This window comes from Salminus brasiliensis, unplaced genomic scaffold (assembly GCF_030463535.1).
Source record: "Salminus brasiliensis unplaced genomic scaffold, fSalBra1.hap2 scaffold_162, whole genome shotgun sequence".
NCBI classification, from domain to species: domain Eukaryota; kingdom Metazoa; phylum Chordata; class Actinopteri; order Characiformes; family Bryconidae; genus Salminus; species Salminus brasiliensis.
Genome location: NW_027326693.1, coordinates 1 through 25000, shown reverse-complemented (window position 1 = coordinate 25000; position 25000 = coordinate 1). Strand labels below are relative to the sequence as shown.

At 46.5% G+C, this 25000-nt stretch overlaps 1 protein-coding gene across 1 annotated transcript; it reads left to right on the top strand.

Moving 5' to 3' along the window:
* Positions 1-695: 695 nt before the first annotated feature.
* Positions 696-20965, top strand: LOC140548890 (transcription initiation factor TFIID subunit 3-like). The gene is made up of 5 exons (XM_072672072.1): positions 696-2448; positions 13234-13310; positions 16415-16676; positions 17202-17308; positions 20365-20965. Exons 1-5 carry the CDS (start codon positions 724-726, stop codon positions 20477-20479), a joined length of 2286 nt encoding a protein of 761 aa, XP_072528173.1. The 5' UTR covers positions 696-723; the 3' UTR covers positions 20480-20965.
* Positions 20966-25000: the final 4035 nt, after the last annotated feature.

Sequence of the window (25000 nt, the reverse complement as noted above, 5' to 3'; positions counted from 1 at the left end):
AGAAAAGTTTGATTTTGCTTAAGATTACTCTTACAATATGTTGTCTGAGTTAGACTGTGTGTATGTGTGTGTATATATTTATATATATATATATATATGTGTGTGTGTGTGTGTGTGTGTGTGTGCCCACGAATCTTGTTCTCCGCTGTGTAATCAGGTGTGAATGATTTTGATCCTCTGCTCTGATATCTGTCCCCCATTCCACTTAATATCGCTCTCCTCCTCTAAGCCTCTCCTCTCTCTTTCTCCTCTCTCTCTCAATCTCCCTCGCCCTCTATCTCTACCACCCCCCTTCACCTCGCTATCTTTTTCCATGTATACAGTAAATAGTGTAGCGATTCATTAGCTGAATCATTGCATCGATTATAATTCCCCGCCTACGCCGGCCCTCCGGGGACAGTATCACTTTTAATTGCGCTGGCTTTTTGGTCCTGAATCGCTTTTAAATCGTTGGATTAAATGAATCACCTTCTTCCATGACAAACACGGCAGAATTCGACGTGTGTCAAAGGAACGCAGGGACCGGAGTCTTCGTTCGGGGTTCGCTCAGTCTGATCCCTTTCAAATCAGTTCAGATTTCAACATCCCGTTCAGGAATATATCCGTCCCAGATAGCAAGTCCCTGTGAGATGTTCCTGTCGGTCAGTCCCTGATTAATAATGCCATGTTTTCCTCTCTGTCTCTCTTTCAGAAGAGGAGGAGGAAGAGCAAGTCCCCCCAGACATGGGCACATCAGCCGAGGCCATGCAGGTGTCCCTGGGCGAGGAAGAGGACGGCGAGGACGAAGAGAACATTGAGAACTGGTTGGGCCAGCGCAGGTCAGATAGCCCCAGGCCCGAAGGTCTTTTGCCCTCGGCTAAGAGGCCCCGTTTGGGCACCAAACCCGGCTCCAGTCCCGAATGGAGCTTCGAGCCCAGAGAACCTCTCAGCTCCCTCAACGCCCAGCACATGCCCCGCTCCCCTTCTCCGCCGCTGTCCATCGAACCGGCCCGGCCAACGGTGGCCCCTCCAACGCCGGGCCACAAGCCCAAAATCCCCTCGCTCTCCCCGGCCCGCCAGAAGAACAAATCACCCAAAAGAGGGGGTGGCTCCGCCTCCTCCGGCATATCCGCCCGCCCTCTGGCCATCACTCCGCCCAAGAGCGCTCAGAAGGCAGGGAAAAGGTCGCCTGGCCGACCCCGAAGCCCTCGAAGCCCGCGACCGGGGCCTGCCCATTTGGCAGCAGCCCAGTTTGGCCGTGGCTGGGTGGGGCCTCATGTCGAAGAGGTTCCTAACGATGGCCAGTTCAAAAGTCACGACCCAAAAGAGGAAGCCATCGAGGATTCCATCGCTGCGGTGATCGAACGAGCGCGCAAAGACGAATCGGTCCCGGTCGACCCGTTCGCCTACGATTCGGGCTCGGACAGCGACGGGCTCCCGAGCCCCCCGAAAATCGGACCCAAACACATGCAAGGCCTCAGCACGCCCAAACAGCCGCTCCTTCCGAGCAAACACATTCACGTACTCGGCGCTAAACAGCTAGTCACGCCGCTAGCCCCTTCGTTAGTCACCCCGAACCGATGGACTCTGGACGACTCCATAGACGAGGTCATCCGGAAGGCCAATCAAGGTCAACCCGCCCTTTCCCAGTCTCCCTCAGAGCTGCCCTACTTCTCCTCGCCCTCCGATTCGCCGCCCACGCCGCAACCACCGCTGAAACCGCTCCAGGAGCGCAAAGATCCCATCGCCACCCCGTCCCTCCTCAAGAAGAAGCTCAAGAAGGACGTCAAGACCAAGCTGAAGAAGAAGGAGAAAGAGCGACTGAAGGAGAAGGGCAAAGACAAGGGTAAGAACAAGGAGAAAAACAAGGAGAAGAAGCGGGAGAAGGAGCGAGCCGGGCAGGCGGAGGAGAACAAGCCCTGGCCTATCGAGATAGCGCTCGGCTTGGACGAAAGGAGAGACAACGCCGGCGGCGGCAGCAGCAAGAAGGAGAAGGACAAGCACAAGGAGAAGAAGAAAGATAAAGAGAAGAGCAAAAAGGACAAAGACAAGCGAGACAAGGGCAAGGAGCGCGGCAAGGAGGAGAGGAAGTTGTCTCTAGGCGCCAAAGAAGCCGCTATCGCCGCCGCTGCCGCCTCGCTTCCTCTGTTCAGCCCCTCCGCGTGCCTCCGCATGCCTTCCATGCTCCCGCCTCTGCAGCCCATCCTGCCCGAAAAACTCTTTCACCCCAAGGAGGCCAAGACCAAGGAGAAGGACAAGAAGAAGGACAAGAAGGAGAAGAAGAAGAAAAAGGACAAGGAGAAGGAGCGCGAGAAAGAGCGTGAGAAGGACAGGGAGAGGGAGAGGGAGCGGGCCCGCGAGAAAGAGAGGGACAAAGAGGAGAAGAAGAAAGAGAAGGAGAAGGAGAAGAAGGAAAAGGCGAAGGAAAAGGAGAAGGAGAAGCCTAAACTGGAGAAGCCGGCTGTAATGGTAAGACCTGGGCGGGGACTCATTAAACCCCAGATCACAAAGTCTCTGACCAGAGCGTTCCTCATAGATAGGGCAGCCAAAAGGGCCTGCGGTGAATTCTTCCATTACACACCGCAACAGTTTGCATAAAGCATTTATAAGACCTGCCGTTAATAAGACACACAGAGCACTAGGGCTGCACTCTCGCAGCTCCGAATGCCATATTGTGGCCATTTTCCCCCCACAAGTTCAAAAGGACAGTAAGAGACGTTACTTCACTGCTGTCCAGGCTTGTCCGGTCCCACAAGCTCTCACTGGGGCTAAAAGGAAAAATCTGGGGAGTGTGTGGTGGCCCAGAGTGGCTCAGCTACCACTATGGCCCTGTAACACTTTGTCATCAGCAATCGGGATCAGAGAGAGCGCAATTGCCTGGAACTCGGGACCGGGCGCTTTCCTCCTGGCCTCCTCCTAGTGTCGGGAGTGTTGCCAGTGATAGGGGGACTTAGGAACGGGTGGGGAAATTGGCAGCACCAGATTAGGAGAAGAAGGGGGTGGTAAATGTTGTGATTGTGTTGCCTTGACAACACCTAACTTCCTCATTTCTCGGCCCATTTGAGGAAATGAGGGGGGTCTTGTGGTGTTTGGCGGGTTCTCGGGTTCATTGTCTGTTGCCCCCCACCCGCCCCCAATATCTCCTTCCGATATCTTTAATTGATAAACAAATGGAAGCGATGAGACGAGTCAACTGGAAGGTTTTGCAGTGGGACAAAACCTCGTACCCTACCTAGTAGCCTCGGCACAGTGGGCCACTTGACCGATCTGTGAGGCCGATCATGGCATGTCACATTTACACTTGTTCATCAAACAAGTCCCACACACCATGACCGTGAACAAAGAAGAAGAGCGCTCACTGGTCTTCAGCATCCATCAAAAATCTTCATTGGGCTGGTTCAGCTTAGCCAGCAGGAGGGCAGTTAACATGTCTGGAGGTCCCTCCAGCACGGGGGAAAGGCTAGTTTGTCGTTTGTGTGACCCTGCGCATCCGCCGGTAGACCGTGAATTCGTCTGGTGGCCATTTAGCCTTATATATATATATAAATTCTACACAAATCCCCCAATTTTCACCTCTGTTTAGTCGTTTCCAGATCTCATTTCCAGTGCTAGAAGGGTGAAGGCTAGCATGTGCCTCCTCAAAAATGTCTTCTCAAACTGAGAAGAGGTCTATTACCACCCACTAAGTAGTGAAGAACACTGATGATCTGATCCCTGTGGCTCCTGTCAGGGGGTGGATCTGTTAGGCAGGGAGTGAACCGTCAGTTCTTGAAGGTGATGGAAGTGTTGAAAATCTCAGGTGTTGTGGGGTGGTCCCGCGTACCTACTAGGGTTGCACAATTCTCAGAATTTTCAAAGTTGGGAAATTTACTATGGTCATTATGAAAAGTAAGGGGAATAACATGGCACTATTCCAAGCTAAAGGTGAGAAATAATTGATTATCAGGTTTCTAGAAATCATCTGGGCATATGCTGTACATGTGATGGAGGACTGAACAGTGAGTGCAGGGGGGGGTGGTCTTCTCAATAGCCCTGCAGTGTGTAAGGTGCCTGGGATTGAGGAGCAGCTTTGCTGTTCAACTGTTTTGGTATCATATCTAATATTTAATAAATTAAGCTAAAACAGCTTTAGCTTCAAATATTCCTATTTTATTCCCATTAGTTCCCAAGGTAGATTTATTTGTATTGTTAGGCCTTCATGTCTACAGTTGACAAAAAACAGTACATTGATGATCGTGAATGAAATAGTTCATTGAAATTATCCAATATTTCCTATTAATTTCAATCAATTCCCATAAATTCCCAAGGAAAGTTTACATTTTGGAATATTTCCTGAGCTAAAGTTACCAGGGAAAGACACTGGAAATTTATTTTAATCTATTTATTTTAAAATAAGTGCTCCAAGGAAGATCTTTCAAACCTGTACCACAGGGCTGACCAGCGCCCCCATGGCTGTGCCTGAATTGTAGGAAATTCACCCTCTGAGTCGTGGCTGAATCGAATGTTTGTATAAAATGCTGCCTGCTAAGGGACCTTCATCTTGCTGATTTGTGAAGGCAGCATAGATGTTTCTTTCACCTCCTTACAGATCCCATGATCCTCTGGGTAGCACCGGCTAGTCTCGATAGAAAAAGCAAGACAGTGGAAGCAGAGCAGCAATCTGTACAAATGTAGCTTAGTAATTTGCCCATGAAATTCTCAGTGTACTGTTGGCCAAATTATGGCTTTTTGGGTGCCCGCATAGGCCGCAAGACACCAAGGCACCTGCCTTCCGTTTTGGACACCCACCAGTTTGTATGACCTGTGATCGAACCTACATAGGGGACCTACATAGGCGACCCACACAACATCTAATGCATGGAATCTGTGGGTACCTTCATCACAATGCTGCCTTCTGAGGTACTGACTTATAGGACATGAAGGCACCTGCTCTACCTTTCGGACGCCCACCTGCCTGTATGACCTAGGGTCGAGCACCTGAGCAGCTCTTTTTGGCTGTCAGTGTAGTTAGTTAGTGCTCCACCGAAGTGCTCAACCTGTGAATCAGTGACCAGGTTGAAAAAGGTAATGCTGGCAAGGTCCAGCATGTGGCGTCCATCCACAGGCGCCACAAAGGGGGTCCTACACAACGTCTGATGTTGTCTCTGTTAGGTACTTAATCTGTGGGTACCTTCATCACAGTGCTGCCTTCTGACAGCACAGGTCGCAAGGCATCAAGGCACCTGCCTTCCGTTTTGGACACCCACCAGTTTGTATGACCTGTGATCGAACCTACATAGGGGACCTACATAGGGGACCTACATAGGCGACCTACACAACATCTAATGCATGGAATCTGTAGGTACCTTCATCACAACGCTGCCTTCTGAGGTACTGACTTATAGGACATTAAGGCACCTGCTCTACCTTTCGGACGCCCACCTGCCTGTATGACCTAGGGTCGAGCACATGAGCGGCTCTTTTTGGCCGTCAGTGTAGTTAGTTAGTGCTCCACCGAAGTGCTCAACCTGTGAATCAGTGACCGGGTCATGGGCTTCCAAAGCTCACTGATGCTCATGGAGAGTGGTCCGATCCCACAGAAAGGCTACTGAAGCACTGCTGATACTGTCTACAGTGTCCTGATATCAGTGAGATACCTTATATCTCCGTATTGAAATCACGATAACTGCTAATAATCAATATATCGCGCAGCCCTCGCAAGCTCAAGGCCCAGGTTGAGCATCCACAGTGGTGAAGACGGACCGCTGCCACAGTCACATCGTGTGTGTGTGTGTGTATGTGTGTGTACTCTGAGATCATAGGTAGATTACAGAATGACATTTACATTTTTCATCTTTGCCGTTCAGTTCGTCCCTTGAATCCCGCTGCTTCCCCACACAGACGCGCGCACAGGCGAACACACACGAGTGTGTGTGTGTGTGTGTGTGTGTGTGTGTGTGTGTGTGTGTGTGTGTGTGCGCACACATACACACAAAGCTGTCAATCTGTGTGCAAATCAAACAAGGGATAATACTCACACCTCAGAGCCTCTGTTTACCCAATCCACAGACCATTTTAGAGAGAGTGTGTGTGTGTGTGTGTATGTGTGCTTGCGTGCGAGTGTGTGTCTTTGTGTGAGTCGACGATAGTCGAGAAAGATTGTGTTAATTCCTCTTCAGCAAACTCGTCCTCTAATGTCTTTCCACCATCCAGCACGGCAGATAATGCATGTACATCACACCAGATCTTTCAGGATTGATTTACACAGCTAAGTGTAGAATTCCATTTCTCTCGCTCGGCCCTTTTCTCCCTCAATAATTCACCCCTCTCTCTCTCTCTCTCTCTCTCTCTCTGTATCTCTCTCGCTCTCTCTCTCTCTCTGACCCTCTTTCTTTTGCCTTTCCTTTCCTGCCGCCACTGCTAGACAGGATACAGACGGGTATATCCCCCCCCCCTCTCTCGCTCTATCTATCTCTCTCACTCTTTTTCTCCTCTGCTTAAATCTCTTGATCACTTTTAATTTTTTGCAAGGCTGCTTTGCTGGCGTCCTGAAAGGCGAAGGAGACGGAAGAAGAGGAGGAGGAGGTGGAGGAGGTTGAGGGGCGGAAGAGGGTGAAGGGGGGTGAGGGGGAGAGAAAGGAGAGAGTGGCAGGGAAGAGAAAAGAAGGAGTGTTGAGTTAGGGGCGGTTTATCAGTAGCTGCCCTGAGGTATGTGTGGAAAGGACTTAAATCCGCAGAGATTAGCAGAAAAATGCCGTCCGTAGCAGTAAGGGGCTTACGCCACTGGTTGTATTAGTTCAGGTGAAAAGAGTATTGCGTTTACATAAAAACTGGACAAATCCAGGCACAATGCCTCCGCCGTGGGGCCACACAGGAAGTCCGCTATCTCTGGACCTCCACCTCGCTGCGTCCAGAGCGGCTTTCGGACAACTGCCTTCCACTGCTGCCGCCACAAAGAGGCCCAGCTTTTCTCCTAGAGAGAGAGAGAGAGAGAGAGAGAGACTCCTAAAATACTACTCCCAAAATTGAAGGTGCCCAAAAATATAGGGGTTCATAAACCCACTAGAAGGAACCGCCTAGGCGAAGAACTGCCAATAAAATGGGACTCTCTGGAGAAGGCGAACCTCAGTGAACCTATTGCGTGGGCATCGCGTGGGCTAGAGGGGTACAAAGCCCTCCAGCGTTGCGCTGTGGAGCAGTGTTGCTTGCCATCAGCAGCCGGAGTCAGAGAGAGCACAGTTGGCCTCGCTCCGTCAGGGGTGGGGCGTCTGTTAGCTGTTGCGTCAGAGCTGGGGAGCTGCGCTTTCCTCCAAGCGCACTGGCTGATCATTGAGAGAACATTATGAGAGCACGATATGGACAAAAGTATTGGGACACCTGCTCATTCATTGTTTCTCCTGAAATCAAGGGGATTAAAAAAGAGCTGGAGTGACTGTCTCTACTGTCCAGGGAGAGAAGAAGGCTTTCTACTAGATTTTGAAGCTGGAGCATTGCTGTAAGGATTTGACTGCATTCAGCCATCCCACCTCATCATCCCAAACTCCCCAACTCATCCCAGAAGTACTGGATGGAGCACCACCACCATCATTCCAGAGAACACAGTTCCTCCACTGCTCCACAGCTCAATGCCAGGGGGCTTTATATATACCCCTCTGGCCCACGCCTGGCATTAGACAGCATGCTGCCTGTAGGTCCAAAAGGTTGATCAGCTTCTGGTAGTGCTTAGCAGTACTTCACTACAGGTCAGCAAAGGGTGCAACCTAAAGCAGCAGAATTCCAGGATGCTCTGAAATGTTGTGACGTTAGCATTCAGCAGTTGGGCTTGAGCAGCAGAATAATGGCAGCTTGGTGGTTTTGTCAGTATCGTAGAGCTCGAACACAGAGCAGAGCTGGAGAAAGACCAAAGCAGAAAGAGGGCTGAGAAGAGAGCGAGCAGAGAGATGAATGTGCCTCAGAAGAGCTGTGTGGAATAGCCATCGTCTGTTCCTCTTATCTAGATCATTAACTTCAAGCCACAATCACGAATTTCAGAACAACAAAGTGGCGCGTCTGGCGATGCGGCCTCGAGCGCTCAAGAAAGACACGGGGAGTTTGTTTCCTTCCTCAGAGAGATCAACACATCTCTGCACGCAGCAGCGATCAGTGTCCAAAACCCCAGACTCAAAAAAAAAACATGCTCAAGCCCTCGTATCTCCAGAAACTGGAACTCAGGAGAACTTCTTCACCTTAGAATATGTTAATGAGGTGGATACTAATGTTATTAGAGCTTCATACTGGATATTAATGTTATTAGCGCTTCATACTGGATATTAATGTTATTAGAGCTTCATACTGGATACTAATGCCATTAGAGATTCATACCGGATACTAATGCCATTAGAGATTCATACCGGATACTAATGCCATTAGAGATTCATACCGGATATTAATGCTGTCAGAGCTTCATACCGGATATTAATGTTATTAGAACTTCATACCGGATATTAATGTTATTAGAACTTCATACCGGATATTAATGTTATTGGAGCTTCATACTGGATATTAATGTTATTAGAGCTTCATACTGGATATTAATGTTATTAGAGCTTCATACTGGATATTAATGCTATTAGAGCTTCATACTGGATATTAATGCTGTTAGAGCTTCATACCGGATATTAATGTTATTAGAGCTTCATACTGGATATTAATGTTATTAGAGCTTCATACTGGATATTAATGCTATTAGAGCTTCATACTGGATATTAATGCTATTAGAGCTTCATACTGGATATTAATGCTGTTAGAGCTTCATACCGGATATTAATGTTATTAGAGCTTCATACCGGATATTAATGTTATTAGAGCTTCATACTGGATATTAATGCTATTAGAACATCATAATGAATATTAATGTTATTAGAGCTTCATACTGGATATTAATGTTATTAGAGCTTCATACCGGATATTAATGTTATTAGAGCTTCATACTGGATATTAATGTTATTAGAGCTTCATACCGGATATTAATGTTATTAGAGCTTCATACCGGATATTAATGTTATTAGAGCTTCATACCGGATGTTAATGCTATTAGAGCTTCATACTGGATATTGATGTTATTAGAGCTTCATAATGAATATTAATGTTATTAACATCATACTGCATGTTATATCAGAGCTTCATTCCTCATGTCAGTGTTAATAGAGCTTCACCAGCTCTACCATAGTTCCAAAGTGCAGCAGCAGCGCTCCGGTCAGTAGTGGGAATGACCAACTCATCCTCATTTCCAACAGAACAGAGCTGACTGGCTTAAATCCACATCTCTGCCAAAATACACACAAGTTACCACAGAAGCGAAGGTCAGCAGGAAAGATGAGTCCAGTCCACATATTGTACGAGAAGTCGATGGCGTGATTAACATGACCGGCCTAATGACCTCGACACCATTCTCCGTCCGGTGCCGTATCAGTGGGAAGGTTATTGGTTAAGTTTGGAAACCCCAAACTTCAGAAGGTCGCTTCAGAAAGGCTTTGTGTCGAGCGTTCCATAGGTCCTGCTGCGCCGTCCTGCGGGAGCTTTGCTTGAGAGGAGTCTCTCCATTCTCTGTAATCTTGGCTCTGATTGAAGGCTCTTCCTGAGCTTCTGAATGGCACAAAGAGGACCCGGTGTTAAATTGTATTGTTATACCTCATTATTCTCTTGTAAAAATGTTTTAAGAGTTTGACGTACTTTTATTTTTTTTATAACCGTTATCAATTCTTTAGTTACCGCTTCTAAAGAGCGACTCTGGTCGCCGGGTTACGCTGGCTACAGCGCTTTACATCCATTTAGGAGCTGATTAATCAATTTGGGCACGGCCGTTCCTTTTCAAACGTTCCTTAGGTAGGTAGGAAGGTGTGTGTGCATGCGTGCGCGAGTGTGTGTTCAAATGAAGAGCGAGCGTTTGAATAAGAAGGGCTCATCGCGATACAGTGCGGGTTAAGTAGTACGGGGCACTTTTGGGGGAGAAAGACATTGCGCCCACCTCCTCAACCACTTAAAGACTAATTAACATAAGCAGATAGCGCTATCTGAACCTGCCATTGTGGATGACCCTGACCGTGTGTGCATACACACACACACACACACACCCATACAGGTCTTATCGTGCAGGTACAGGGCCTCAACTCCTTCCTTTGGGAGGGCGAGAAGTGTGCGTGTGTGTGTAAAGGAGTGCATGTGTGAAGAATGCTTGGTCCCCTAAGGCCCCTCAGAGGAAGTGTAAATGCCCTCAGGTGAAAGTGAGCATAGCTCTAATTCAACCGCAGCCAATTCGGCCGAAAAGCCCTGTTTGCTGCTGCTGCAGCTCTGCGAGCCGCCCCCTGTTTGTGCTTTGTGTGGACCAGGGATGGGATGATTAGTAGATTCATTAATGCAGTATATGTCCAAATGTTTGTGGACACCCCTTTTAATGAATGCTTTTAGCATTCGACTCTAGGAGACTCTAGAGTAGATAACCATGAGCCTATTGGCACCATGCTTCCTAATGCCAGACATGGGCTAGAGGGGTATATAAAGCCCCCCAGCACTGAGCTGTGGAGGAACTGTGTTCTCTGGAATGATGGATGGTTGGTGCTCCATCCAGTACTCAAATCTATTGGCAATACTTCATCACACAAACTGCTCAATAACCTCTGAGACAACAAATTATATGGACAAAAGTATTGGGACACCTGCTCATTCAGTGTTTCTTCTGAAATCAAGGATATTAAAAGAGTTGATCCTGCTTTTGTTGGAGTAACTGTCTCTGCTGTCCAGGGAAGAAGAAAGCTTTCTACTACATTTTGGAGCTGAAGCATTGCTGTGAGGATTTGATTGCAATCAGCGACGAGAGCGTTAGTTGAGGTCAGGATGTTAGGTGATCACCACCCCACCTCATCTAACCCCAACTCCCCAACTCATTCCAAACGTATTTGATGGAGAACCACCATCCATCATTCCAGAGAACACAGTTCCTCAACAGCTCAATGCTGGGGGGCTTTATATATACTCCTCTAGCCCACACCTGGTTGATGTTTATCAGCTGTAGAGAGTCCTATTCTATTGGCAGTACTTCTCTACAGGGACTAGACAAGCTGTGTGTCGGTGTGTACATTTGCACCTCTGTGTCAAAGAGAGCAAGGGGCGCAACTGTCATTAGACAGGGTGTCCATAAATATTTGGACATTTAATGTTTGTTCATATTTATTCAGTTTATCATTGATTCCTTTGTTATTTTCCTTTTGCTTTACAACTTCCCTCATATGAGACCCGTAGGGGACGGATTGTGTACTAATACATTTATAGCATTACTGTATTCACGCAGAGAACCCTAATAATCACAGTAATCAGGATGGGAAATTTCTGTGCCCTCCCCTCCCCGCCGCAGTCGCTCGCACGTCCTCGGAGTCCTCGGTTAACTTAAGAAGTAGTGCTAATCAAACGAAGTACAAACTGCTTCTGAATCATTTATAGCAGTTTAGAATTGCAGTCCTGGTATAGCCCCAGCGCAGTGTCACCCGTATATGGAGAGGAACTGGGTTGCCAGTTCTTTTCCACGTGTTTGGCTGAAATGGATATGCGACGCTTCGCTTAATAATACCTTATAGAGACACTTGTTTGAGGAGATGTGATCTGATCCTGAGTGAGAGAGAGAGAGAGAGAGAGAGAGAGAGAGAGAGAGAGAGAGAGAGAGAGAGAGAGAGGACAGCTTGTCTTTTTTTGTTTGTTTTTGTTTGGGAGATGTTTTAGAACCACACAGCAGGGTTTAGCGTTAGCGCTCGTTGGCTAATTCAGCGGCTAACACACCTTCTCACGCTCCTGTTCTCCCAGAATGATGCAACCTGCCAGACATTTCCCTCCAATTCTGCTGATGGTGCTCAGTTTCTCTCCTGAGAGAGATTGGCAGAATAGAGAGAGAGAGAGAGAGAGAGAGAGAGAGAGAGAGAGAGAGAGAGAGAGAATGAACAAGAAAGGATGGAGAAAGAGAGCGAATGAGCAAGAGCTTTGCCAAATGGAGCGAGAGACCAGCCAGAAGAATGGAGAGAGAGATACCAGCCAAACTGATGTAGAGAGAGAGAGAGAGAGAGAGAGAGAGAGAGAGAGAGATACCAGCGATTGGAATGGAAAGAGAGAGAGAGATACAAGCCAAAATGATGTAGAGAGTGAGAAAGAGATACGAGCCAAAAGGATGTAGAGAGAGAGATACCAGTGAAAAGGGTGGAGAGAGAGAGAGAGAGAGAGAGAGAGAGGGAGAAGGAGAAGGAGAAGGAGAAGGAGAGATACCAGCCAAAATTATAGGGAGAGGGAGGGAGGGAGAGATACAAGCCAAAAGGATGTAGAGAAAGGGAGAGATACAAGCCAAAAGGATGGAGAGAGAGAGAGAGAGAGAGAGAGAGAGAGAGAGAGAGAGATACTACACAAAATGATGTAGAGAGAGATACCAGTGAAAAGGATGGAGAGTGAGAGATACTAGCCAAAAGGATGTAGAGAAAGGTAGAGATACCAGCCAAAAGGATGGAGAGAGAGAGAGAGAGAGAGAGAGAGAGAGAGAGAGAGAGAGAGAGAGAGAGAGAGAGAAAGAGAGAGAGTAATAAAGCTGGGACGGTAAGACCAGAGGCAGTGGAGAAGGAGGCGGTTCTGTGTTCAGCAGTCAGAGCAGCAGCTTTACTGCAGAGAGAACCTCAGCAGCACCACTCTCTCACTCAGCCTGAGCCCAGCCCAGACCCAGCACCAGCCCCACCAGAGACCCACTCTCTCCTCTGCCAGCACCCCCTTTTTCTCCACCAGTCTGTCCACTGCTACCCATCCACCCCTCCGTTCTCCACCCCTCAATCTCTGTGCTGCTTCTTCAGCTGTTCCTCAGACTTCTCCACTCCGCTCTCCCTTTCTCTCCTTCTCTCTCAGTCTCTCTCCTTTTCTCATCTTTTCATCCTTTTCTTCAGGTTGCCATCCATCACCACTCCCCCCAACCCCCCAACCATCCCCCCCATACCCTCCACCCACCCCCTAAAATCTTGGCTGGTCTGGGATATTGGCAGCTTTAGTGGTGTGTGTGTGTGTCTGTGTGTTTCTCTTTCTCTGTGCTATCCTTGAGCTGTATTGGATTAGCTCTATACTGTGTTATATTGTGTGTGTGTGTGTGTGTGTGTGTGTGTGTGTGTGTGTGTGTGTGTGAAAAAAAAGTGTTATATTGATTTATTATGAAATGATACAGTGCACACTAATCACTCTCGTGCACTCTCTCTCTCTCTCTCACTCCTCTCTCTTCCTCAGGTTGAACCTCCTTTGGTGCCTCAGTCTCCGGTCATCCCCAGACTAACGCTGAGAGTTGGAGCTGGACAGGACAAGATGTAAGTCTCTTACACACACACACACACACACACACACACACACACTTGGACAGGTATTGGGCAGCTCTCTGTGTGGTCAGAGACTGCGTGTCTGCAGGCAGGTGTGTGTTTCAGCCTCTGGGTCACGTGACAAGTCCCAGATGGCCCGTGGGATTGTGTATGTTCTCGCACACACACACACACCTTTAGTTGTGCCCTCCTATCAATAGTCTCAGTGTTCACACCACTTAACCTCCCCCCCCACTTCTTAACATACACACACACACACACACACACGTGCACACTTACCTGTCGCCCCCTGTGTATGTTCAAACACAGCTGATGTATTTGCTCCGAGTGTGTTTAGACTCTGCTTCAGTGTTCCTCCCTCATCCTCACGGTTCCACCACCATGCAGGGCAGGAAACGTTTGTGTGTGTGTGTGTGTGTGATTGTGAGTGTGTGTGACGACAGGAAGGCCTTTATTGTGCGAGTGTGTGTGAGCGAGCGTGTATTATGTCTGATGTCAGCTCGCTCCATTGTGTTCTTTTCTTGCACCTGTACGCTGCTCTCAGAACATAATCAGCCGGCCTTTCAGTGCGTGTTTGTGTTTGTGTGTGTGTGTGTGTGTGTGTGTGTGTGTGTGTGTGTGTGTGTGTGTGTGTGTGTATATGAGACACTGACTGAGTTTATACGAGAACAAAGCTCTAGATATTGTTTATGTTCTAGTTTGGGGGGGGGAGTGTTGTATTACGATACAGGTATTTTTAGGTTCTGTGAGATTTGTCATTCTGTGATTCGACTTATAGGAGTCCAGTGAGTGGTGCAGTGTGTCCAAATATTTATGGACACTCTTTAGGCCACACCTGACATTAGGTAGCAGCATAGTGCCATCTGCTCTAGAGAGTCCTATTCTTTTGGCAGCAATGGGTACAACTTACAGTAGCTGAATGCATTCATTTGACAGGGTGTCCACAAACATTTGGACATGTAGTGGATGTGAGAGAGTTGGGTGGGGGGTGGGGTTAAAGCCAACCTCTGCTACCTAAATGGTCGCTGTTGCCATTTGCTATGTATATAGACACAGTCCTACCAGAACATTATGACCACCCTTGGTTTGGACTGTGCTCGGCCCATTTGACCATACAGGGGTACTGTGTAGGTCTCTACCTCCAGACTGTGTCCATCTGCTCCTCTGCAGACTCCGTTATTAGTCTCCTTTCACCCTGTTTGTTCTTCAATGGTCAGGACACCCCCCCCCCCCCATGACTGACCACCACACACAGCATTTGCTCTGGTACAGGTGGATCAGACACAGCAGTGCTGCTGGAGTGCTTAAACACAGCGTCTGTCCACCCACTACACTGGTCCAGGACACTGTTGGCTAGATGTTTCTGGTTGGTGGACTGTTTCCGTCCTGGGTGTTGGATGCAGACACACTGGTGTGTTAGGTGTGTTTTGTTAAGCTCTAACAGTGGCTCCATTGATACACAAGCAAAAACGGATGCCTGTGACCTCTGGCCTAAAGGAGTCGTGAGGTCATTTCCTGAACAGCCCACACCTCACACCGTCTGAGGAAGAGCTGTCATGGAAGTGTGTGTGTGTGTATGAGAGACAGAGAGAGAGAAAGTGTGTCTCTGTGTGTGTGTGTGTGTGTCCATGTTCGTTGAAGGTGTCATTCAGATAAGGCGTAAATAATGACCGTGCTCGTGAGCGTGTAATCGGAGATGGCTGTTTGACACGCCCCTCTCAGGGTCAAAACCACGGCGACAGAGGTTGCCCACTCTCTCTGGCCTTGTCAATCACGCCGTTAGCCTGCAACAGCGGGGGTCAGTCAGCACTTTACACTCCGAGATGAATTTCCATCATTTAGGACACGCACCGGACGAGCTGCTGGAGTGTGTTAGTGAGTTCTTTATGCACACAGTTAACACGGGTGTGAATCGCTGAGCGGAGGTTGATTCAGTTGAGTGAATTGATTCAGTTGCGATTCTTTGGTAAAGAATCATGAAACTTCACCACTTTTAGGTTTGATTTTTGGGTGAATTTATAAAAACATATACAATATCCTGTCTGTTTTAGGCACCTAATCATACTACTTACACCCATGTCTCTCAGCTGTGAGAGAGTTTTACTGTAGAAGCTCCAGATCTCAGAACAGATAAAGCAGGTGAAGATAAATCCAGTAAAAATGAGAAACAAGAGCTTCTCATTCTGAAGAAAGAAAGTAGTGAGATCTTGTCGGTGAGCTAGTCTGAAGAACAGAGCTCGGTTCCTCCAGGTTTCTCCTGGACGCCCCCCTCAGTCCAGCCAGCACAGCATGGAGGATGTGTTCAACTCCATCATCAGCAGCAGCAGCAGCAGCAGCAGCAGCTCACCTGATTTACCATCATTAAGCCCTGATTTACCACCAAACCAGGTGTTGATCTGAGGAGAACTCTAAATAATACTAGACTCCATGAGGAGAACTTTAGAGATGCTTTAACTAGAGCTGGCGATATGGAAAATTTTATATATCATATTTAAAGACATTTTTTATGATATTTATCACAATATTATGCACCAACAGTGTAAATTTTTAAAAACCGCTTTCCAAATACTTTACCATACCGAGCACTGTGATTTTTACTCTATATTCTTCACTCCATTAAATTAAATAAGACTATATAGTATATATAGTTAGATATTATATATAGTAACACTCTTTGTAATGACGCATGCAGTTAATTAGTGCTTTTTAAAGCACTGGCGATATCCATGAGATACTCATAAAAGCATAGTGAGTGCCTGATGACATTTATAACGATACGATAAAATATTCTCATATTGCCCAGCTCTAGTTTTAACCCACACTTCTTCACTCTCGTAACTTCATTACTACCACAGCAACAGTTTTATAGGCCCTAAAACTGAACCCTGTGGGACTCCACAAACTGGGCTAATCTAACAGAAAATTTTAAATGGTTATTATTATTATTTACTCTAATATTAGTGTTTTACTGTGGGATTAAACACTTACTGCTTTTTTAAGAATAAAGAGTGTTCATAAGTCATGTAAAAGTACCCTGGTCTCACTCCCCCCCCCCCCCCCTCTCTCTCTCTCTCTCTCCCTCTCCATTCTCTCAGTGTTATCAGTAAGGTGTCATCTGATTTGGAGCCCACCCCTCCTCCCCCGCGGACTCCGGTGGCTCGGGCCGGTCCAGGCGCCCGAATGCGTTCTCCGCCGGCGGCTCCTCCTCCTCCTCCACCGGCTCCGATCGCCCCTCCACCCCGCCCACCTCCGGTAGTGCTGCCGCCACCCATTCCACCCCCGGTGCTCCAGCCTCAGCCCAGCCAGGCCAAGGCCCGCGGCTGCAGCGTCGTCACGGAGACCGTCAGCGCATACGTGGTGAGGCTCCTCATCTCTCATCATCTACATCCATTGCTTTTACAGGTTCACCAGCACACGGCATCACTGCTGGACAGAGAGTCAGCATCTCTGAAACTTTTACAGATGGAAATTGTAGGAGTCAAGTCTTATACAGTCATGTGAAAATAGGAGGAAGCACTACCTCCCATGAACGTCTTGCACACCTCCCAGTTTTTCTCAGTCTTTCTGATTGTTGATCAGCTGTAGTTTAACACCAACTGTGGCGAGAGCTACCTGTGGGTCCCGTGATGACATGTAAGGATAGTTGGAGTCTTGCTGAACTGGCTGGGACATCCTGATCTGGCCATGTTGGCCACCTCTGATTTCTAATAGTTCTGAGATCAGATCCAGCTCCAGCTGTTTAAATATGTTCAAAAACACAAAGGCTTTCCTGGGGTGTCCTGATTTGTTCACATGACTGTAAATGATGTGAGCTGTGATGTGTGATCTGTAATTGTACTTTTACGGTTTATGCTGATTTGAGTTTGTGTCCGTCTGTCTCAGATCCGCGACGAGTGGGGTAATCAGATCTGGATCTGTCCTGGCTGTAACAAGCCCGATGATGGAAGTCCAATGATCGGTTGTGATGAGTGTGACGACTGGTACCACTGGTAAGATCAGACGCTAGCTTTGAGTGGACCTGCCTTGTTTGAGTGTGCTTAAATGTCCATTAAGGCTGTTTTTTATTTATTTTTATTTACATAACCCAAGTGCTTCTGTTGAGCCACATAATTCTCTAAGTTCAGACGCTGCTTCTGAATCGCTCAGTTGGTCAGTCAACAAATGCACATATGCAGCTGTCCATTAGGGGGCGCTCAAAGCGTGATTTGTGTTTACATCAGTGGAGCAAATTTGATGAATACTCCCCAACTGTAGGGGGAGTCTGGGAGTAAAAATAGCAGTTCTCGCTTAAGTACACTCCCCTTATGTAGGTGGAGCTTAAGAGCAAAAATACTAGTTCATTCCCTAACTTTAGGTGGTGCTCAAGAGCAAAAATACCAGTTTTCGCATCAGTACACTCCCCAAATGTAGGTGAAGCTCAAGAGCAATAATACCAGTTCTCGCATAAGTATACTCTCCAACTGTAGGTGGAGCTCAAGAGCAAAAATACCAGTTCTCACATAAGTATACTCTCCAACTGTAGGTGGAGCTCAAGAGCAAAAATACCAGTTCTCGCATAAGTATACTCTCCAACTGTAGGTGGAGCTCAAGAGCAAAAATACCAGTTCTCGCATAAGCACACTCTCCAACTGTAGGTGGAGCTCAAGAGCAATAATACTAGTTCTCGCATAAGCACACTCTCCAACTGTAGGTGGAGCTCAAGAGCAAAAAACCAGTTCTCGCATAAGCACACTCTCCAACTGTAGGTGGAGCTCAAGAGCAAAAATACTAGTTCTCGCATAAGTATACTCTCCAACTGTAGGTGGAGCTCAAGAGCAAAAATACCAGTTCTCGCATAAGCACACTCTCCAACTGTAGGTGGAGCTCATAAGCACACTCTCCAACTGTAGGTGGAGCTCAAGAGCAAAAATACCAGTTCTCGCATAAGTATACTCTCCAACTGTAGGTGGAGCTCAAGAGCAAAAATACCAGTTCTCGCATAAGCACACTCTCCAACTGTAGGTGGAGCTCAAGAGCAAAAATACCAGTTCTCGCATAAGCACACTCTCCAACTGTAGGTGGAGCTCAAGAGCAAAAATACCAGTTCTCGCATAAGTATACTCTCCAACTGTAGGTGGAGCTCAAGAGCAAAAATACCAGTTCTCGCATAAGCACACTCTCCAACTGTAGGTGGAGCTCAAGAGCAAAAATACAAGTTCTCGCATAAGTATACTCTCCAACTGTAGGTGGAGCTCAAGAGCAAAAATACCAGTTCTCGCATAAGCACACTCTCCAACTGTAGGTGGAGCTCAAGAGCAAAAATACCAGTTCTCGCATAAGCACACTCTCCAACTGTAGGTGGAGCTCAAGAGCAATAATACCAGTTCTCGCATACTGCTGCTTTAAATGAGCATTTAAATTTTTTTTGTAAATTTTTATTATTAAATATTCATATCCTGGTCTGTAATCGAAGGGACGATACAAAGCTGACTGATGGAGATTAGGAGGATTCCTTTAACACATGAAGTGCATGCACGTCATCTCCTGCGAATGTGTGAGGTTCAGGGAAATCCTGTGTCTTCATCTAAGCTCCAGATGTCCCTCAAGTTTAATTAGATTTTTTTGTTGTTTCCGATTGATCTGCTTAAACACTTTTATTTTGCGTCGCTCGCCGAGCCAGCAGGCAGGCTGACGTACACATCACACGCGCTGGAGTGTAGGAGGCACCAGCCGCGCGGCAGACGTAACAAACATCCCCCTTCGCTTGGCGCAGGCATAAAGACATATGGAATCATGTCTTTTTAGATGCATTTTGTTTCGCGAAGATCAGAACCACACCGTCTGTGTACTGATCAAAGCCCCGCGATCAGCCGGTGAAAGACGTGGAGGAATGCACTACAAAGCTGCATTCACTGCTTCGAAAGCTACCTGGTTCAGTTTAAGGTAGTTCTGAGATAAACCCTTGAATTAAATCCACTGTATTCAGGCTTGCTCTGCTCTGCGCTGCGTGGAGCTGAGGGTTGCACAACTCAGCAGCTAATTCGGCTGCATAGTATGTTTTTCCAGCTCACACTCGAGCTAAAAGAAGTCATTGGTCACAGTGTTTTGAGTGAGTGTATGTAAATATGGTACATGCAAATTAGAAAAGCAAATTTACACAAAATCGCTGGTATGAAATGTTTTTACAGCAGTTGAATACACCAACCAACACCCCCCCCCTGTCCTTTTCCCCACTGTGGGAACATTTGGTGATGAATGGGCCAATAGAAATGGAGAGAGTCCTAATGCCTTACTACATTAACCCCTTATTGCATTCATTGTGATGTACACTATATGTCCAAATATTTTTGGACACCCCTTCTAATGAATTGCACCCATTGCTACTGACACGCTGAACACTGTGTGTTCTCTGGAAGTGACGCCTTTGGGATAAGCTTGAGAGTTTGGGATGGCGAAGATGAACATCCTGACCTCACTAAGGCTCTTGCTGCTGAATGCGGTCAATCAAATCCTCACAGCAATGCTTCTCCATATTAGAAAGCCTTCTTCCATGGATTACACAATGAACGAGCCTGTGTCCCAAAACTTTTGTCCATCGACTGCATCAGTAAAGTACGATTGGAGATAGGCCGCTCAAAACTGCTATATGGACAAAAGTATTGGGACACCTATCAATCAAGGGTTGTCTCTACTGTCCAGAGAAAAAGGCTTTCTACTAGATTTTGGAGCTGGAGCATTGCTGTGAGGATTTGATTGATTGCATACAGAGCATCGAGAGCATCTCATCCTCCCCAACTCCCTCTACAACTCTTCCCAAAAGTACTGGATGGGGCTCCGCCACCATTCATCATTCCATAGAACACAGTTCCTCCACTGCTCCACAGCTCAATGCTGCTTGGGGGGCTTTATACCCCTCTAGCTCACGCCTGGCATTAGGCAGCAGCATGATGCCACTGGGTTCATCTAGTCCTACTCTATGGGCAGTCTTTCTCTACAGGGGCAGCTATTAGAATCAGGCATCTTGAAGAGATGATGGGAGTAAACTCTACTGTTTGTTTTCCTCCAGGCCGTGCGTAGGGATCATCACCGCCCCACCGGAGGACCAGTCCTGGTTCTGTGTGAAGTGCGCTGGCAAGAAGAAAGACAAAAAGACGAAAAAGAGGAAACGCAAAGCGCACTGATCATCAGCCCCCCCCCCCCCCCCCCCCCTCTCTCTCTCTCTCACTGTTTCTACATTAATGCCTTATTTCAGTTCCAGCCCCTCTCCCCCTTCTGTTGTTGCAGTTTTGCTTTTGTTTCCTCCGCTCCTTTTAACTCGGTCACTGTAGTCATTTATGTATTTTTTAAATGAAATTTGCAGAAGTCTATGTTAATTTTTTTATGTGGATAATCCTACCGTATGTCTATACTGCTCTTTGTACGGAAGCCAGCGGCTGTTCAGTAGGTGCGTGTATGCGTCAAGACGAACCCTCGCCCCTCCCCATACACCCCCCCCCCATTTGACGTTCTTCAGCTCCGTGCTGACTGATCAGAATCACATCACTGAATAAGAAAAAGAAAAGAAGTCTGTACTATAATCTGCCTTTTTAATATTGTTGTTCTCATTTATTTAGATTGGAAGTGCAGTTTCCTTTTATTATGGATTCAATTAAAAGCTGTTTTTTCCACACTGTGTCCTCACTGTCTTCTCCCACGTATGACTACACATATAATAACGCTGGGGGGGCTTTATATACCCCTCTAGCCCACGCCTGGCATTAGGCTGCACGGTGCCTATAGGATTATCTAGGTTTATCTGCTTCGGAGAGTCCTATTCTATTGGCAGTACTTCTCCACATGGATAACGTTCATTAGAAGGGGTGTCCACAAACATTTGGACTTGAATGGGAGTGGGTTCTGAAGAGCTCACTGAGCTCCAGCGTGGTTCTGTATGTAATAGGAGACACCGCTGCACCAACAACAACAAGTCAGCTGGTGAAATTTCCTCCCTCCTAGATCTTCCTCCATCAGCTGTGAGTGGTGTTATTATTGAACAGTGGAAGAGTTTAGGAGGAACAGCTCACAGAGAGCAGCTCAGCCACCGAGTGTCTGTCAGACCACGTAAAGTTACAGAGCGGGGTCAGGGCCGAGTGCTGAGCTCAGAGCAGAGTGCAGAGAAGCCTCCAACTGACTTAGTAACTGCAGCAGAGCTCCAGACCTGCTGCTGCTGTTAGAGCTCAGAGCAAATAGGGACTGACCTCATATTAATGCCTATGGGTTTAGAATGGGAGGTCATAAGAGCTATGGAGGTGTCCCAATACTTTTGTGTTTATATACTTATTTATTAGGGATGTTTCAGTCTGATATTTAGATGTGTATTTAAATGGATCAGGTCTCTGCTATTTTAATCCAGTCCTGGGTCTCCGGTGTTCAGAGCTCCATCTAGTGTCCTCAAGACGCCATTAACAGACATTAGAGCCCAGCTGTGGAACATGAAAACAGACCATAATATCTGACCCTTTCTAAAACTCTCACTGAAACTCTCCGTTTTACCAGCGGGAGAACCGCAGAACCGGCGCTCGCCTTTCTCTTATAAACCAGCACTGAAGAGCCCGTTCAGAACTGAGTGGAGGCTAACGCTAATGCTAACACACACACTCATGCTACAGAAACACCACGTCACACACACACAGCACATTCACCCACTATAAACCAGTTATTACACACCAGTAGACCCACAACCACAGATATCAGTCCAGAGTGTGTATCATTACACACACTCTCACACACACACAGGAAGTGATCAGACTGCAGTGTTGTAAAGGAGCTGGGAGCTGATTGGTCAGGGAGGAGATCAGACTGGATTATAAGATATTAAACACTATAAAACATCGTTTTAAGAAAAGTCTCGACTAAACTAAATCAGTCAGTTCAGAAAGTCTGATTATAGAAACTGAGACTGAAAATAAAGGATTTTACTGAACAGATTAATCAGCAGCTCGTCTGATCTAAACTGTGGGGCTGGATCATTTATACACACAGATCGGATCAGTATCAGCTGATATAGTTATTTATATATATATATAGATATATAGATAGATAAATACCAAATCACAGGTTGGCTCCTCCAGTCCTCCAGGCTTCTGTTGTGTGTTCTTTCCTAACGGAGCTCAAATGATCAGCGTCACAGCTTCAGTGAAAAGTACCATCTCTACCGTCTGAAATGTGAATTTGGGGATTTTTTTAGTAGGTGTTAGTCATGTGTGGATGTTTGTACACCTCTGTCTCACGTTAGATTAGATATTTTTCTGCACATTTCAGATGATGTGTTTCTGATTTTTCACTAAAATTAATACATAACATTCCTACAGCACATTGTGTTTCTTTTACTTTCCAATTGTGCCACATTGTGGGCATCGTCATTGTGATGCATGATGGCAACCTTAACAAAATGAGAATTGGTAGTGTGTGTGTGTGTGTGTGTGTGTGTGTGTGTATGTGTTGGTCATATTAAAAAAAAAATTTAAAATGTCAACTCATTTTACATAAAAAATTATATATATATATATATATAATTTATATATTTATTTTATGATTTTATTTTTATTAATTTGTTTCCTCAATTATGTTAAATTAATCAAAAACTTAATGGCAGCTTTACAAAAAAAAGAAACACCTTCTTAACTTTCAATGAAAGTCAATGTAAAAAGATTTGATTCAGCATTTCTATTGGTCCACTCACCATCAGTGTACTGCATCTCAAAAAGTGAAAAACAGCAAAAATGGAAGTGATCAGACTGCAGTGTTGTAAAGGAGCTGGGAGCTGATTGGTCTGGGAGGAGAGTCAGGCTGGATTCTAAGATATTAAACACTATAAAACTAGTAAATCAGTTAGTCAGTTCTGGAGATACGGGTCTTTAGCAGGACCCCCCCCCCCTCCTGAGCTCCAGCTTCCACCTTAATACTGAAGCAGCTTCTGTACATGTGAGACTATGCTGAACCTTCCGGTCTTATAAAGCCTTCAAATTAAACAATGAATTATTCAGATACTAAAATAACGTGTGATAAATGCTTTAGTTTAGTGGCATTAATGACATTCAGATCAGCCCTCCAGTGGAGAATACAGGACAGGGCTCCTGTGAAGAGCATAAGAATAACAGCACCGGTATGTGTGTGTGAGCTGTTGTATGGTGGAGGTGGCGTTTGTCTTGTTTTGAGGGCTTAGAGAGATCCTAAAACGCTCTGAATTTGGGGGAAAGGAGCTGCTGTTGACTCCGCAGTTTAGACTAAGATGCGTCTCCCAGCAAAAAGAAAGAAAGGGAGAGTTCGTAAACTTTTCCACATAGAATTACAGGGTTTGTGCACCAGGAACAAAACCCACACTGGCCTTTAACTTATCTCCCCTGGAGTAAAATACCTCCCTTTGTGGTCGTGCCAGGGCCAATGTGTGTTTAAATTACATGCTGTACCTTTTAAGTGTTCCAGTCCACCTGATGCTCAACCTCTCCTATTTCCTCCACTATGTGACCAGTGATCACCACAGTGTGCCCGGGCCCTGCGCTGTTATCCGCACCGTAATACCTCATTAAATATCCCGAAGCTACCTGTCATTCCGACTAATGGCATGCAGATGCGAAGGCCTAAATAAAACGGGCCCTTCGGTCGTGGTGCGATCATCGCTGTATGATAGCGCGTATCAAAGAGAAGCCAGGCTTTCTTATTTTTGCATCGTTATTTCTTTCAAAGCGCGTGAGACTGCTTCCCCTGCTTTCCCAGCATAGGGGAACAGTTTACCCCAAGATAAGAAATGTCTTCCACATGCAGAAGGGCACCCAGCACCGCTCGTTAGGGATACTGGGGAGATATGACGTTCTCTGATCAGAGCTGGAAGGAAAGGAGCACAGGATACACTCTCTCTTTCTCTCTCTCACACACACACACACACATACACACTCATGCAAGTTTTGGTATAATAGCATTGCTTTAATATCATATCTCAATTTTGTCCATTTTTTGGTGGCCACTTACTAACTGACCTTACCAACACTGTTGTCCCTGTTGTCCCTGAGTGCAATCAAATCCTCACAGCAATAATAGTCCTGCTCCAAAGTCTAATAGAAAGCTTTCTTCTTCCCTGGACAGTAGAGTTGACAGTCACTCCTACAGTTTCTTTAATACCCTTGATTTCAGAAGAAACAGTGAATGAGGAAGTGTCCCAATACTTTTGTCACGTTAGCGCAGTGTGAATCTGACCGGTGTTCTTTACGTTGTGTCGGAATTTGATGGTGAATGAACCGGTGGAAATGCTCCAAAAGGACCTGGAATCAATTCTTATTACACTGACGTCCATTGAAAGCAAAGTTGTCAATTGCCCACATGCGCACGCTGCATGACAAAAGTAAAGGGACACCTGCTCATGCATTGTTTCCTTTGAGATGAAGAGGGTATTAAAAAAAGAGCTGATCCTGCTTTTGTTGGAGTAGCTGTCTCTACTGTCTAGGGAAGAAGGCTTTCTACTAGACTTGAGAGGAGCATTGCTGTGAGGATTTGATTGCATTCAGTGACGAGAGCGTTAGTGAGGTCAGGATGTTGGACGGTCACCACTCCACCTCCATCCCCAGCTGCGCCTCAGAGAGTCCTATTCTATTGGCAGTGTGACAAGCTGAGTGTGTGTGTGTGTGTGTGTGTGTGTGCATTTGCACCTGCATCTGTGCCAACAACCA

What these genes read in the sequence shown, in the direction of transcription:
- LOC140548890 (XM_072672072.1), top strand. Translation starts at nt 724, where the DNA reads ATGGGCACATCAGCCGAGGCCATGCAGGTGTCCCTGGGCGAGGAAGAG. An exon ending in GGAGCTGGACAGGACAAGAT is followed by an intron (nt 13,311 to 16,414) that starts GTAAGTCTCTTA and finishes CCATTCTCTCAG; the next exon opens with TGTTATCAGTAAGGTGTCAT. An exon ending in TGTGACGACTGGTACCACTG is followed by an intron (nt 17,309 to 20,364) that starts GTAAGATCAGAC and finishes GTTTTCCTCCAG; the next exon opens with GCCGTGCGTAGGGATCATCA.